The following is a 17,041-nucleotide window of genomic DNA, read 5'->3' on the forward strand; positions in this document are numbered from 1 at the left end:
TTACTTCTGTATTTGCTGGCCTGGGTTAGAGGTGAGAAATATTTTGGGATCCTGCACACCATGGGAAGAACAGTAATTGTTGAACTGCAGTATGATTTGTGTCCATGCTTTTGGGCAATTCAGGCTGTGTGCTTCCCCAGTTTCTACTAAGGCTGAAAGGCTGCTGGTCTGGCTTTGATTGTATATGCAGACAAAAGCAGTCTTCTACAGGGTAGGGTGCCTTAGGTGCACACCTGCTCACCTAAGTATAAAAAATTAATTAATGTTTTTATTTTTTTATATAGATTTGTTCGGACTGTGCTGCCATTTTCTCAGGAGTTTCAGCGTGATAAGCAGCCTAATGCACAGCCACAGTATCTCTATGGATCAAAGGTTGGATTTAATTTCCTTTATCTTCATGGTTTGCTAATGTTTAAAGGTGTCTTTTTAAATTATAGAAACTATGGTATATGAAAGTTATTAGAAATGGACTGAAACACATTTTTTAATTGAACATACACTTCTTTTAAGACTTTACTGTGAAGCTCACCATATGTTTCAGCTAGAGTGCAATTGATTAGTCTAATGGTTAGTCTTATCTGACAAAGCTAAAAATAAGCCCTTCTCTCAACCACCTTGTATTGTTCAGTTGCTAATAGTGGCAGGACAGACTCAAAGTAAAGATTAATTACTCATCTGGTGAGGTGTGAACAAGAGCCCATCTTGGGTGCAGCTCTCCCTTGTTTCAGTGATGAAGACTGTGATGACAGAAGAGGGAATAGATAGGAAAAACTGCTTCAGATGTTATCTGACTTAAAAGAAATATAGACTCTGACTGTCTTAAACTATCAGATACTAAACTACTTCAATTATTTAAAAAAAAAATGTACTGTTTTTTTGGCATCTACAACCCAAGAGCCTCAAACTCATTGTGATGCACTTGGTGTCTTCTCATCTTCTATATTAGCATCATGTTTCTTGCTTTGCAGTTAGGTGGGCTGGGAAGGTTTATTCAAGTTTTCAACAGAAGCCTACACAATGTGCAGTCACATACTCTGTCCCTGTGGCAATCCCCAATACTGGGGTTGGAAAGGAGCTTGTGTGGATGACAAGTTGGAAGAGTGCTTGGCACAAGAGAACAGCTGTGGGCAACCCAAGTGAGGAAGGTTAGCCTGCACTCACAGGACTGATGCTATGCTCATGTGTGATAGATTTATTCTCCCTGATCACTGCAGATTTATTTTCTTATTTTTCAGAATTATTACCTGAGGCTTAATGACAGTTAGAGACATAGTGCTTTAACATATATTTACATTTTTAATATCTAGTACCAAATATTGATCTACTTCAAACAGCAGTAAAAATCAGCAATGCTATCTTCAGTGAATTATTTGAGGCTGTGTGACAAGGTGTCACTCTAAATTTTGCAATGTTTTCTTGAATATCAGGGTGGCAAACTGAAGTATGGAAAACATAAATGAAAATATAAGGATTAAATTAGAGGATGGACAATAAAAATGCTCTAAAATACTTCTTATTATTTAAAATATGTACTCAATTATATGTCTAATTTATGCAAGTGTGCTGTGTTATGGGTGGCTACTTTCAATATCTACCTCCTACTTAAACATGAACATAATTAGTCCTTGTCTTACTCTTATTTTCTGCACATCATATCATAGTTGTATGGTGCAATTTCAACCCAGTAATCTAGGTTTTGTGATATCTCAGGAGTGACAAATTTCAGTGCTAAAATATCTGCTGCATTTGTAAAATTTCATGCCTTTAAAATGTAAAGTAGGTGGAAAAGGATTCTCATGTCTTAATGTGGAATGTAACAGCTGACTGTCTGGTCCTGTAAATAATGTTTTATGTAATTGTTCTCCAAAAAGGAACAGTAAATTATAGGAAAGTGGAATTTTCTTACATTAGAGTTATTGTGTTCCTTACTGTTTTAGGAACTGACCAGATGCAGCATAGAGCAAAAACCTGACTGAATTTCGTAGGGATTGCCAACTTAATTTATCTAAATGATGATACAGTGGGGTGAGTGACAGAAGATTAAGTGGGGAACCCTTTTTTTAATGAGTCAGGTTGCATTATTAAAATGAGTTTAATAATCTTCACACTGAGAGCTACACATTTTCAGAATTCTTGAGTATTTTTTTATGTGAGTAGCAGCAGTCAAGGGGTGGGTCTTGCTTACATTTCTGGGGCGAATTTCGTAACTGGATAGGCCTGTATTAGAAAATACTCATGACTCTGTAGTTTTAAATTTTAATAAGAGTATATTATTATTCTTGAGTTGAATGTATTTTGAAATTGAGGATATCTGAACAGAGTTTTTAACGTTTCTACTTATAGCCTGTTACAGTTTGGAATTCTTACATTACAGAGGCTGCACTACTACAGGAGTAACTAAAGAAATTTTTTGTTTGTTTCTCAAAGCATTCACATATTCCCAGATATTTCTAAATGGATCAAAGCATCTGGTCTATATTAATGTGCATTGATACTTAGCATAGAGAGTTGTAATAACATTCTCTTTAGCACCTAAAGTTTTCTGTGTGGTATCTTCATGTAATTAGCAGAACAAAAACCCACAGATACAACTTACTTCTTCTGGTTGATATGGAAGCAGAGCTGTCAGGTGGGAAGGAACCAGCTAGCAAAAGCTCGTTAGCCTTTTAAGTGAGCTGGATTATTCCAAAAGTTTGGTTGAGCATGATCATTGAAATCCCTTGACTCAGGTAAAATATGTGTAGGACTAATGATATTAATATTAGCAGGGTGGAATTTGGTAACATGAGGTGAATGCATGGAATATTTTATACATGTGAGAAAGTATCTTTTCTGGGGACTTGAACTAACTTTGCATGTTAAAGAAATACCTGGTTTTATAGAGGTTGTGTAGACCAGAAGTGAAGGGCTTTCTTTCTGTCTTATACAACATTTTCCAAATATTGTCATGTTCTGGCACTTTGTAGATGCTAACTCATTTATTTTGTGAAAAAGACATGTTTGAAAGGTACTTCTCAGTGTGAATATAATGGTTTTTATCTACTGCTGGTGCACAAATTAAGATCAGTTTGCACCAAGTTGCAACTTGTTATCAGTTTGGTAATCACTTAGAATGTTTGCCCAGTACTCGATGACTATTAATATTGAGCGATGAATTACCAAACCTAATACGGAATTGCCTGAATGAACCTGCATTTATCTGTAATAAAACTTTCTCAGCAAGAAACAATCATGTAGCTCTGTGAGCATGTGATGACATGAGTTTTTCAAAACTGGAGCAGAAAACAGATGACACTGCATGAGTTGCTCATTTGCAGCAAGTGCGAGATGGTCCATTGCTTGTGAGATGATATAAATGTTTATCTTAGTAGTGCACAGTAAGCTCTGTGGGTGGAATGGTTTTATATTTAGAGAAGGTAAATCCCTTGGGAAGCACTTCCATGGTAGCTCTTTGCCTTCTCAGTCAGATAGAGGCATGTCTTTTGGTTATATGTGTTTGTGTACAAACAACAGAATACAGTTTCAAGGCAATTCAGTAGGTGAATTGCCTTGAAACTACTTTAAGACCAAACTGCTTCTTGCTCTCAGTATGGCATGTACATATGTATATAACATAAATGTGTGTATATATATATGTATTGGGCTGCCTTAAAACCCACATAAAGAAATAGTCATGCAGAGAAGTACACAGGCTTCCAAGAGCCCAGGATGTTGGCAGAGATTGACTGTGTCTCTTGGCTTCATCCCTTTAATATTAAAATACCCTTTTTTTGATGAAAACCTAATCAGAGAAGTGTTACTGTTAATTTGATTACAAGATAATTTTAAAGCATTCTTTCTGTCCTCGCTACCCAGGCACCCCTTTTTGGCAGTAAACCTGTTGTGTTGGCTTCATGCTCTGATGAGGGTTTTTCAGTGCTTATTTCATGTAATACCATCATTTGAAACAGCAAGTGAACTGTTATTCTCCCAGTTTATTTGAGACCGATGTGCAAGACAAAGGAAAATGTGTCAGCTGAGGAAGTGTCCTCTGCAGCAGGTGGAGAACACATTATTGCTAACTTCACACAATAAAAATGCCTTTTGAAGTGTTTTCTGAAAGTCATACTCGCCCCCGTTTAGCAGACGTTTCTGTGTGTCATGCTTATCCTACTCAGATAAATCAAAGAAGATTCATCACACTTATGCCAGCTTCTCCCTAGCACTCTGAGAGTTGATGCATTTCACAAGCCGTGGGAATTGTTGTCAAAATAGAGTAGCTGAAAAGATCCACTACCTGCTGTGAAATATTCATGGGGAGCTTTCTTGCCAAAATTGTACCCGCCCCCCCGCCCCCCTTAGCTTCCAGGACCTGGTGGAGAGGGATGGCAGCTGCCCAGCCAGCAGTTCTTCAGCCTTCACTGGTACAACTGAGCTGTGTCAGAGAGAGCTGACTTCACACGTGCATTCGTACCAAGAGCAATTAAGTGCCTGCAGTCACAGTGCACCTTTGCTTTTTTAGGCTTAATATACAGCAATACTAAGATTTATTATGTTTTTATGGAACACAAATGCAGTTAAAAGGTTTAAGACAGGGTGACTTTTACATGTAAATCAGACAACATTTGTCACGTTGTGAGGGTGAACAGATTTCTCTCTGAAGGACCTTGGCACTTTGCCATGAAGCTCAAGGCAGAGTGAGATGATCAGCAGGTTTTCTTGTAACAAAAATAAAATGCATTTTGGCATGTTTTTAGTATTTTGTCCCCCTTCATTACCCAGAATGTACTGTGGAATTGAAAAGAAATTTGCAGCTGATTAACATGTGTTATCATTAAAACTGAAAGGGAACGAGAAAAGGAAGGGCCAGAAGCTGCATCTCTGAATTCTGTTTCCTCTGCAGGGAGTCATTGACCCATGGAGCAGAAGATAGCTTGTGGTGGGAGCAGAAGAGTGCAAAATGTGATAACCCAGGATATTTCCTTAATTAGACATGTTCTTACAAAGTCAGTATCTTGCATGTATTTATACTGAGGGAAAATAAGACAGATGAGAGGATACAATTAAAATCCGTCTGAGTTTAGCTTACATTCTGAGACTGATCTCAGTACAGATGGGAGGGAGGGACAACACCCTGGGCAATGAAGAGTATTGTCTGAGTGTAGTATTGCTTGTAGTGTGTGTTTTGGGAAGCAGCTGGGATTGTCAGGGTAAAACTCACACTGGCAAACCACTGCACTCTGTGTGTATGTTCCAGTTGTCTATAGTCTAGCAGTCTGGGTTGCCATTGGGAAACTCCTCATCAGTTTTATTCATGCTAGTTAACAAAAATTCTTTTGGTCACTTTTGATTACTTTTTATATTCGTTTGCTGTTTTAGACTAAAGAAAACAATGAAAAAATCCCCTTGAAATGTAAACCAATTACTTGCTACATGCTTCATTTTTAAATAATGGAGGGTAGCTGAAGTGCTCACTTCTTGGGTATGTGAACCTTTTGCATCTGTTGGAAAAGGGTTTGACATCAGAGGTACAGCCAGGAGTGCTGTAGTGAGCAGTTGGAGCTCCTTGTTATGAGCACCGACAGTGCATGTGATGTGTTTGAAGTAGCTGGGGTACCTTATGTAGCAAAAACCTTCTCCTGGTTTTTGGACAAAACATTTCTAATTTATAGCAGAGCTCTGTCCTGTTACTGGGACTCGTTCCTGACTTTTAGAAGATGGCATGATGGGCTCATTGCACACTGAGGGATTCTCTATGATTGTGGCCAGCTGGATGCTACCTGGATGCTTTCCCTCATCATCCTGTGTCTGCTGGCTCTGCCTGCTGAACTCATCTGAGGTGTACGCCACACTTTTGGTCCATGGCTCCTCATGCTCTTGTTTGGAGGTCCTGTTCCGCTCTTGCAAGCGCTCGTGTCTCCTGCGGCACAGGAGGTGCAGGCAGCCGTAGAGCAGCACTGCAGCGATGATGAGGAGCAGGACGCTGCTGGTGAGCCAGATACCCAGTGCCAGCTCCTTCTTGGTGTTGCTCGCCGATGCTGGGTCTCGTTCCAGTGTGTTAAACACTCTGCACTGGTCGCTGGAGGGGTTGGCGGACTGGCAGGTCACGCACATGATGTATGTTGTAAGGGGAGTCAGGTTTTCAACAACAAAGGAGGAGCGAGTGGTGGGCACCCTCTCTTCCTTCTGAAAGCTCTTTCTGGAGTAACTGGATAGCATGCTGTTCCAGTTAGGGTGGTACATGATGCTGTAAAAGCTGTCGACACAACTGGCCATTTTCGGCCAAATTACCATGGCTGTGTTTCCTGTGATGTTTTGGATGGTTATTCCCATCAGGATGTTGCTCGGGAGTTTTCTTCTTCCTTGATGTGGGTCTCCCTGTGGAAAGGGAAGATGTTCTTTGGAGAAGCTGCTGCGCTGAGGATGTTGTTTGGACCTTAATCGTAGTGCTCTGTAATGTAAGAATGGAGTTTGTTAGGAAAGTAGGCTCTCATCTTTGGTAGTGCAGTGTAAAAATGGGAATGAACGTTCATAAAGTTTGAGGTGTTTTAAAATGTGTATTTCTCTTCCAAGTGAAAGGGTAAACATAAAGAAATTCAACCAGAGCTGCTGCCTGTACAAGTGGCCAGTGGTATCTTGAGAGATGGTGAATTTTTGCAGAATTTACATTTGGAGAATCACTTCCTTTCACTTGCTTTTTTCCCAGGTTGTTGTAAAAAAATGCAGTAGTTGTTGTTTTCTCTAGTCTGTGTCTCTTGCATTTTATGGTAAGTGGCAAGAGGGGTTGGCAGGAGTGCATAGTGAGGAATAAATGCCTCTACCATCCACAAGTCTTTATTTTTGCCAGTCACAATCAGTTGAAAAACAGAAGAGTATGTGGAAACATGACCACATATTATTTTGTCTCCAATATCTTACATTAGTTTCTTATCCACAAGTTCACATAGGAACACCTTCCCTATGAAGACAGGCTGAGTCAACTGGGGCTGTTCAGCCTGGGGAAGGCTCCACGGAGATTTTACAGCACCTTCTCTGGTATCTAGATACAGCAATACAGCTGGAGAGGGTCGTTTTACACAGGCAGATAGTGATAGGACAAGGAGGAATGACTTTATCTTAAAGAGATTATATTTAAATTAGATATTAGGAAGAAATTCTTTACCGTGAGGGCAGTGAGGCACAAGAATGGGTTGCCCAGAGAAGCTGTGGAAGGTGTCTCTGCCTGTGGCAGGGGTGTTGGAACTAGGTGATCCTTAAGGTCCCTTCCAAGGCAGACTGTTCTGTGACACTGTGACAGTCCCCATGTTTTGCTGTTAAGTTGCACATCTGTAGCCACTGCAGCTACACTGCGGCAGTGGCTGTGAACACTGTACATTGGTGGTATCAGTATCACAATGTTTAGTCTTGATGCTAGTCAGCCTCTTGGAAAAGCTTTGTCAAGCTTAGTGAAATACAGCATTCACTATAGCCTACCTTTTGGATAAATAGTGGGGGTTTTAAAAAATTACCAATGCTTTTTGCTGTTCTAAGTCATTTTATGTAATCCCATAGTCTGTCTGCCCTGAATTTATACTCCTCCTCGTCCTCAATTCAAATTAGAAAATCTGCCAGTATTTTGAGATTCTCAGTATGTGTAACCACTGTAAATAGTGAAGGAACATCTCTTCCCTGCAATTTCTCTAAACACACCTATTAAAGAATATATAATAACAAACAGTGGGTATTTTCATTTATTTGGCTTGGGTTTTATGCTTTTACTGTTGTGATGGTAACTTTTGAAAAAGAGCTTACCTCAGCAATTTAATCTGATTCCTTAGTTTGAATGTCAGTTTCCAGTGGCACTCCTGGAAGTTTTTTTCCACTTTGAAAGTTTCTGGCTTTTTTTATGACTATAAATGCCCATGACAGTAACACACTATTTCATTGTTTATGACTTTGTTGTGAAAATTAAATCTATTTTTTTTTTTTTAGATCAGGTTTAAGATGTTACATTTCCTGGCTAAATAACAATTAATTATTGAAAATTTTCCTGAGGAAGAAAGCTTGTGTGATTTGCTCATAACATATTCTGAAATTATTCTGTAATACTTATATTTTATACTAGATAGGAGACTGGGAAAATGTATATTTTGTGGGATATTTTTAATGGGATTTAGATAGTAACATTACATTTATAGTAGGAATTCTGTTCCTGTTTATGTCAAATTGTTGCTCAAGGCTTTTGGATTGTATTTACTGGGAAGTGGGAAGAAAAATATGCATGTTTATTTTCATGACAATGTAAAACCACGGATATGACTGATCTGGGTAGATGCTGCTTTTCTAATGCTTTGGTAAACGCACCCTTTTTAATACAGCAACAACATAAAGGAACTGAGTTTGCTATCAGATAAACTTACCGAACAGACACATTTTGGCATCTACCCAGCTACTGCAGATATTAAAATAGGATGCATTAGTGAGATCAGAGCTTTTGCTTGCTCAGTTACCTTCTCTTTAGCTGGTAGATCCTAATTACTTAAAATTATAATCAGTTTTTTTATAGAACACTTTCTAACACAGCCTAGGAACAATAGTTGCAACAGTTTAATCCTCATAGCATTTTGTAAGTAGAATGAACTATAATTAAATTACAATGATACACTTCTATTGTTACAAACTATCAGTTATTAGAAAACACACAATTACCGACATGTAAATGTTTGGAAAAGCCATCTGATGTTTTATGAATCATAAAGTCAGTACTTACCGTCACTCCCTGACAGAAATTCCAGAACACAATTTCTTTATGGCGATGCTGCTGTGAAAATGTTACAAACACCAATTTTTTTGTATCCCTTTCTACATGAATTATTTCCTGACTGATCTCTGTTTGCCAGTTTGCCTTTTCTTCTCCTCGGATTCTCTGGACTGAATTCTCATTGCTTGATTTCAGTTTTTTTCTCCGATGCTGCTGGTGGCATGGTTTCTTTGTCTCTTGCACTTAAATTCCTGCAAGAGCACATCTTGTCTAAAGATGCTGTTGCCTTGCTTTTCAAAGACCACACAGGAGAAAAAAAATAATGTCTTTCCCCCCCTCTCTTGCTTGCCTCCCCTTGGCAGTATGCTGCCTGAGCATCCCTGTTATATACTCTTGTGTGTGGACGAGTGATGCTGTGAGTGATTAATGTTAGCACTTTGATGACATCAGCAACTAAAAACTCTTCCTTTTTTTTTTTTTTTAATTTAAGTAGGGGAGGGAGCAAGTACAGCTTAAAAAATAATGATCAGCAACTTCCCTCTCTTTCCACCTAACCCCCCTCTAGTTAGTGGCTTCTTCCCTAAGCATTTTATGCTTTTGTGTCTCACTGGGGGGAAAGTGATGTTGGTGTGTAATGTTTTTTTCTCAATCCCTTGTTACAGTTTAGAAAGATCCACTAATGCAACATTTACAAGTGGACTGTAAATTTTAGGTACTACTTCCCTATAGGGTTTACATGAAAGATGTATTTTTAGATTGGCTGGCTTCGTATGTTATGCATTGGCAAGTTTTTTTTAAATACTGAAATAATGTTTTTTGGGCTTGCTTTTCTATGACAGATTCCTGCTGTGCGAAGAGAGGTTCCCTCCCCTTAATCTCATGGCAGTAAAAGGCTTGGACTCACTAAAATAAAATTCTCCTTGTGCTGTAGCTGAAATGGATAGTTCTGATATGTTTGTTGTAGGAGACGTACCTAAGTGGAAACATCAAAACCAAAAAATCTCATCTTTTAGGGGCAATTGTATAAATCCTTAGTTTATCAGGACATTCATCTGCATGTATGTTCTTAAGGTTTTACCAGTTCTCTCTGCTGCCTTTGCCCCAGACCCCATTTTTGTATGCAGAGAGCTATGGAAATGCACAGGTTGTACTAGAGGCATACAGCTTCAGGCTGTCCCCTGGTGGGACACACTTGGGGTTTGGCCTTTTAGCCAGCTCTGATGTAGCAGCAGGACTGTGTTATGTACTAGGATTTCTAGGAGTTATCCAAGTGTCTATTTTAGTTTGCATCTAGAATTTTTAAATTTCTAAGACCTAAGTTGGAAACTGGTGTTTATATAGAGACATACAACATAAATAAAAATGTGTATATTCTATTCTGATTACTTCAAAAGATGATTTTTAAGTACTTTTAGGAGAATCACTCATAAAATAATAAAATCCTTCAAGAGCTTGGTACAGTTTTCTGTTTTGAATTCCAACTAGCTTAATGCCATGTATTTACATTTTATCTGGTGTTGACTTGCATGGGTAGTTAGGGCAGGATCTGCATTGAAGGGAATGCTCTTCCTGGAAAATCTTCTGTTACAGCTGTGTGTGAAGATGAAGGTTTAACTGTATGATGTTTTCCATGTGTGTCTCAGAGAGAATGAAACTGCGAAAAACTAAAGGAAACACAACAGTCCTTTCTGTAAGAAAGGTGGCCAAGATTCCTGCTAAAATTAAATTTCAGGGTATTAGGAGAACAACCCACTTGCAGAAATGGAGAATGCTAATGTTAGCCAACCCTCTCTAATCCGCAGCTTCAGCAAACAGTTCCTAAATCCCCACATCACATCAGTCTGTACAGTTGTGTTCACTTTCATAGAAATAAACATGACTATGGCAAAGCACCTGGTCCTATTTATGCAAGTCTTGAAGAATTTCCATGAGGGTACATCCCAGACTTCGATTTGCTTTGATCTTGTGTACAGCAAAGGGGTTTGAAAAAGAAAGATCCTTATTAATTAGTTGCAGAGAGCAGTAACTGCAGAAGGCTTTTTTATTGTAGTTAAGTACTCAGAGACTTAAAACACCTATTATGAACACAAAATTGAAGTAATATCTTCCAAGATGTTTTGTGCAAAAACTGGAAGATAAAGGAACAGAAGTTGTGCTTTTAATTCAGGGATCTGGACATGGCAGTGACTAGTTTTAGCTTTTTATACTTGTGTAAATAGAAAAGTACAAAAGATAAAATGTTTGTGGCTTTATAAATGATAAATGGAAGATGTCTGCTTTGAAAAAAAGTGCTCACAAATTTGTGTTGCTAATAGAGAGATTTTTTGTTGAAGTTCCTGCCTTACAAAAGAGAAACTGTTTATTTAAACTTCTTTCAGAGACAGTGAGACACAAAGCTTTTATTTCAGTTTTAATGTGCTTTAAAATGATGTTTAAATTGGATTATTATTGAGATACAGGCAGACAAAATTTTCATTAATCATATCTGTTTTCTTCTTTTAGGCATTGAATTTGGCATATTCCAGCATTTACAGCAACTACAGGAATTTTGTTGGTCCTCCTCACTTTAAAGTCATCTGTAGACTTCTTGGATATCAGGGCATTGCTGTGGTGATGGAGGAGTTGCTGAAAGTTGTCAAGAGCCTGGTATGCTAATTGTCTTTATTTTTCTTCTAGTCCAAATGGTTTCTTATAGAAAATGTCTCAGGAAAAACAAAGTGAAAGTGATATCCTGGATAAAAGAATTAAAATAATTTCCATTGAAATTCGATATAAGCTGTGCTTGACAGTACTCTTGTGTGAGCAATAGAAAAAATAGCCTTGATGACCTGAGCAGTGTTTTGAAAACTTTGGATTCTTCATTGGAGATTAATTTAATTTGTAGTGACCTGAACTGTTAGGGCCTAGGTAGGCTCTGGAAGAATATGAATATTTTAAATTTGTTGATTTCAACTTGAAGACCATACTGTACATTCACTTCCTTGATATTTTTTGAGAGCAGCTGTAGTGTGCTTTCTGCCTGACACCTAACTTCAGGGTTCTCATTAATGACATCACTGATAGGTGACTCTTTAACAACAGGAGTTTAACCTCTGTACTTGATTAGCAGTGCTGCTCAGGCCGGTTTTGAAGACATTATCCACACAGCCTGGGTATCCTGTATTGGAAAGGGCCTTCTTTGTAACTGGAGGGAGGTTGAGGCACTGGCTGTTTGCTATACTATTAGAATCTATATATACAGCCATTGTGCATTGCATTTAATTTAAGCCAAAGAAATTATATTTTCCTCCCTGTTGCTTGTAGGAGCAGGCTGCCAAAATAATCCAACTGTATCAGGGAAAGCTGTGGTATTCATAATCATACTTCAGGCACTTGACACATTTGGCAGTTTGTTTACAGTAATTCCCACAATGTTCTAAGTACATTTTTGATGTTCTAGAAAGGGTGAATCTGGCTTGAAAAGGTACTGTAATTTAATCTTCAGGGAAAGAGGAAAACACTTATATTTTTCAGGGATTGAGTGTCAAGTATTGGTTTGCTGTGTTTTATGAGAGGGGTTTTTTTGTAACTTGTCTCAATTCATTAAAGGTGGCATTGAACACTTGGTCACTTATAAAGAAGGTCAGGAGGCCTAGAGGAGGGTATCCTGCCAATGCCTGATGCAGATGCTCAGATGTAGGGGGATAGATAAGGTAGGAAGGATGACTGAAGGCTGGGACTATCTTAACTGGTATGTCCAGAAGAACCAGTTTGGGCTGTTGCAGCCATTCCTAATCATAAGGGCTTTTTTCGTGTTGCTTTTGAACATATTCAGATACTTTTTTGAATGGTTTTGAAAACATTCAAATGCAAGTTTTTACCAAAACCCTAAAAGTTAGTTAGACAGTCTGTAAGAGAAAAACATGTTTTCTTCTTTTTCACCTTCCTGGCCTTAGCTGTTGTGCCACTCATCTTGTAGCAAAGGTGGCTAATGCCACGTGAACTCTTTAAATTTGAAAAAAGTTGCCTTTTTAACGACAACGACTGGCAGAATTAAATGCAAGATTTTTAGAGCTGCTTCAGTTCATGTATAGTTTGAATGCAGTTTGTTGTAAAGTTTCGTAGTTCAACAGCACTGACACGTTTACACTCGTCTGTTTTCTCTTAGTTACAAGGGACCATTCTTCAGTATGTCAAGACCCTAATGGAAGTGATGCCTAAGATCTGTAGGTTACCAAGACATGAGTATGGTTCTCCAGGTTAGTTTGTGTTTGATGTTACCTTAGCAGCCTTAATAAGATGATACTAACACTGTCTTCTGAATCTTTTATATCTGTCTTTTCCTCCCTCCTTTTTTCTCCTGATAATTAGTTTTTAGCCTGGCTGTGGCTTTTTGTTTCTTTTTTTTTTTCCCCATAGAAAGAATCATTGAATGCTATGCTTTCTGAAAGTACTTAAAAAGTTTTAAGACTTCTGTATGTAGGACAAAAGGATGACAACCTGTACAGAGACAGCCTTATGACATAATTGATCTTGAGCTGGGATGTCCACAATAGTTTCTGTTTCTCATCTTTCTCATAAGCATGTTGAGCTTTTGCCTCAGCAAGTTAGCCTCTCACATTTTTTCTGTTTATATGTCTAATTTAGATAATCCAGTTCTCTGCAACAGCCTCTATTCCCTTTTCCTTTGCCCTCACCAAACGCAAGGTAAAAGGAGTGATACTGCTAGGAGGCATACTGGTCCTGCCAGAATAGTTGTGTCTGAGGCTTGTGTGGGGTGCATCTTAGCCTCTCAACAGGAGGTGTGACAGTTGCAGAAGAAGAAATGGCATTGAAAACTGCTTGCCACTATGGAGAAATAATTGGCTAATTAGTATTTATCACATTGTTCACTGAATTTCTGAATCTGCTTTCCCCTTCAAAATATTCCTCCTCCACAACTTCTAATTAACACAAATTAGTCCTTCCATGTGCCACCCACCTCCTGAGTTTATTTTTCCAGAGTCACTTAGTTTTATTAAATGCCACTCCAACTGGAATGAGGTTGGGTTTTTTCTGCTTCCCACAGCTTGCTTGACATTCATTACCAATGTTAAATGAAATTGAGGTCTTACTAAGTGTTTCCTTCCTGTTTTTCTCCCTGGAGCATAGAAATGGATGAATCATGGTAGTTAGGAGTATAAAAATAATCTCTCTGAGGCTTTTAGCCATTCACTGAGGTCTGACCGCAAAAGCAGTAGGTATTCTCAAATATAGATAATGCATCACCAGGATCAGTGATGCTGCAGGTGAGATTAGGATGCTTGCCAGAAATCCTCACCTGTAAGGGCTAAATATTTGGCAGGAGATGCCCAGAGATTTTAGAAGACTCTCTCTTAAGGTTGAAAGGCAATCCATCCTATAGGAAAGGCAGAACTTCACTGGGGCAGTAGTAACAAACTATTTTGGCCTCATATTTATTCTTCCAAAAGAAATGTCATTTGTTTAGATGCCTGCCATACCAAGAGATCAAAGCAACTCTTGGTTTGACAATGGAATATCATACTTAGTTTTAGAATTGGACTGGATCTCAAAAGCCCACCTGATTCTCTGCTCCTTTACTGCCCCTGTTCCTGTCAGGTTTTGTCTTAACAGATGTAGTTTACTTATTCTGAACTATTTCTAGCAGAGGACACGTAATAACCCCCTGGAGAACCTCTTCCAAGAAATGCAGAGACAGCCTTTATAGCACTGTCATGCCATCTCCTCCTTTCCTTTCCAAGTTGCCAGACAGAGAAGAAGAGGCTTGTGGAAGATCAGGACACCTCCACCGTTCTCGCAGGGAAAAACAGCCCTGTGCTCTCTGACACCTCCCCATCGTGGAGCTGTCTGCCCTTGGAACAGCACTGGCTGATAAAGGAAAATGTTCTCTGTGATGAGGATGTGCTGTAGATTTTAGCCTTCCTCAGGGGAGGAACTGCCAGACTGTGGAAGGGCAGGCTCAGAGCGTGCGTCCTTTGAGTCACTGTCCTCTCATTTCTGTGCTAAATTCTCCTCTTTAGCAGTCTTTGCCACACCTTGTTTATGTGTTTTGTCACAGAAAATGCAAGCCAATACACACCAACTGTTGTCTGTTCCCTCCTCTGCCTCCAAAAGCTTCCTCAGAAGTTGTTAGTTGTGAGTAGTAAGCCTGAGTGCTGTGGGGTATGTCTGTGCTGCTTCAGTTCTTTCATTGCAAGTAATTTAATAACTTCTTTATAACTGGCACAACCTACATATACAGACCAAAACTGTGATTCCAGTCTTTAGATGAAGTATGTAGATTCTCATCTGTCTTGAAGTAATATGCATTTATAAATTCAGAATTAATTTCCTGAGTCCGTTCTTCGTGTGCGAAGTGATTTAAACACACTCAGTAAGTAAGCCTCTAGATCTTTCATGCACTTCAGACCTTTCATTTGGAGAGTTTTGTTTGAACTCTGCTGATTGCAGTTCCTAGGCCCCTACATAATCAGCCTTCTAGGCTTGTGGATTTCTAAATGGTGATTTATTGGTGCTAAAAGGAGCAGGGTACAGACAGTGGCATCAGAGTTGTTCAGGACTCCTCTTTGCCAATGGGTTTGTTTCCATAGGAACAGTCTAAAGCAGTGGGGAACTTGTTCGTCTTGTAGTCATAAAAATATTTGTCTAAAAATACATTAAGCATAAGGATTTTTAAAGGGACCTTTTAAGTTACTAAAGCTCTTAAAGGAATATTTGCCTTGTAAGAGTTTAAGCTTGAAATTTCATCTTGGAGGTAACATTTTCTTCTGCTATTTTTTAAGTATTTGAACATGTCGTTTCTTCTTTTGATGAATTAGTATCCTGCCACTCTGAAGTGTCATGGAATACCATGAGGAAAAGTAGTTTGTCAGCACTGCTGTGAGATGAGGCTTGTGTCACTGGTATACCATCCCTCCAAAATAAATTTTTTAAAGGATCAATGACCTTAGCAAGGTATAAACTTAATGAGAAAGTAGCCAAATTGTGTATTTTTTTCTTAAGTATATAATTTTCATGTTTCTTCTTAAAAACAAACAAACAAACAAAAAACAACATAACAAAACCAAACCAAAGAAACAGAACACTCAAAGCTGGTGCAGGACAGAGCACTTGTTATCCCAGGCCATGACCTCTTGAAATCCCACCTGTTGGCATGGCAGTTTAGGGAAGCCCTCCAGAACCCCGTGGCCGCTGTGGTCTCGTCTCTCCCTGGGCTGATTGTGCTGCTGGCAACACTTTGGGAGCTTTTTCTGCACAGCAGTCTGTGTAAAGAGTCTTCCACCCCTTATTTTTCTGGAATATTTCAGGTCAAAGTCTAATAGGAACTGGAGGAAGCCTGGGCTGGGAAGCATGGGCAAGGGCAGCAGTGGCTGGAGGCTGTAAGGGAAGCATCACTTGGGGCATAGCAGAAGGGTTTATCATTCTACCTGTTTTCCCAGGTTTTTGATCAAACCCGGATAAGGAGGAAAAATAATTCAAGTGAGGACACAGTGGCTTATGTCCACATTGAAGGAAATGTATTCATATGTATTCAATGTATTCCTGAAACCTGTCCAGTGGAGAAAGATTTGGGAAGGCATCACAGACTATATGAAAGAATTTAGGGGAAACCCAGATCACCTTGATGATTTTAAGAGGGCATTAAGAATTTATTAGAAACACAGAACAATGGAATAGTTCTTTCTAGCAAAATAAGCCCAGTACACAGGCTCCATGGTCATAATTTCTGGATACATGTATATGCTTAAACCTGAGGAATATTTCCATGGAAGGGAATAAATGGCAGCACTGTTGATATGCAGAGTTAATAATGTCTCTTATAAGCCAAAGAAGCATTTGAAGGTCTCTATGAAAGCGAATATAAACTAAAGGTCATTATAGCACCCAGTTTTTGGGAGCAGCTTTGCTATTGCAGATTAGTAGATTTTATTTGATAATAGTCAATACAGTTCTTTGCAGAAAATAACCCAAAACACAACTAGACCAAGAATTATAATCAAGATCCAGTTTGTTTGTAGTCAGAAATTCAGTTCTAGAATTAATAGCTCATTTTTGTCCTAATCTTTTAGGTACCAGAATTGTTACAAGCTCTGGAACATGTTTGATTTCAGTCTGTAGGTGTGAATTAAGATATTAAAGGTAACCAAAGTGAAAGAATTTAACCAGCTTTGAGTTGCATATGTTGATTTGCTCTGACTTCCTAAATTAATCAGTGTACAGATTGCACAGCTGAAACTTGGCATCTGCTGTTTGAGTGCTGTTGAGGTAGGATTTTGGAAGCAGAGAGGGAACCTAATCCTTTACTAATCTTCTGTACTTTAC

The 17,041-nt window shown here is 38.8% G+C and overlaps 2 protein-coding genes across 4 annotated transcripts in view; one reads left to right on the top strand and one right to left on the bottom strand.

Moving 5' to 3' along the window:
* Nucleotides 1–17,041, top strand: part of CYFIP1 (cytoplasmic FMR1 interacting protein 1) — a 77,263-nt gene that overhangs the window by 47,534 nt on the left and 12,688 nt on the right. For all 3 annotated transcript variants that reach the window (XM_066176507.1, XM_066176506.1, XM_066176508.1), the window contains 3 exons: nucleotides 285–372; nucleotides 11,222–11,365; nucleotides 12,867–12,957. In XM_066176507.1, coding sequence (XP_066032604.1) covers nucleotides 285–372; nucleotides 11,222–11,365; nucleotides 12,867–12,957 — 323 coding nt within the window. The remainder of the gene's footprint in view (nucleotides 1–284; nucleotides 373–11,221; nucleotides 11,366–12,866; nucleotides 12,958–17,041) is intronic.
* LOC136286046 (fibronectin type III domain-containing protein 9-like) lies at nucleotides 4,350–9,055 on the bottom strand. The gene is made up of 2 exons (XM_066177488.1): nucleotides 8,729–9,055; nucleotides 4,350–6,430 (listed from the first exon to the last, which is right to left on the bottom strand). Exon 2 carries the CDS (start codon nucleotides 6,310–6,312, stop codon nucleotides 5,641–5,643), a length of 672 nt encoding a protein of 223 aa, XP_066033585.1. The 5' UTR covers nucleotides 6,313–6,430; nucleotides 8,729–9,055; the 3' UTR covers nucleotides 4,350–5,640.

Source organism: Chamaea fasciata, unplaced genomic scaffold (assembly GCF_029207755.1).
Source record: "Chamaea fasciata isolate MVZ Bird 193981 ecotype frontalis unplaced genomic scaffold, bChaFas1.0.hap1 SCAF_2, whole genome shotgun sequence".
Lineage (NCBI taxonomy): Eukaryota > Metazoa > Chordata > Aves > Passeriformes > Sylviidae > Chamaea > Chamaea fasciata.

Excerpts from the sequence above, each read along its gene's own strand:
- LOC136286046 (XM_066177488.1), bottom strand. The coding sequence starts at position 6,312 with ATGGGAATAACCATCCAAAACATCACAGGAAACACAGCCATGGTAATT.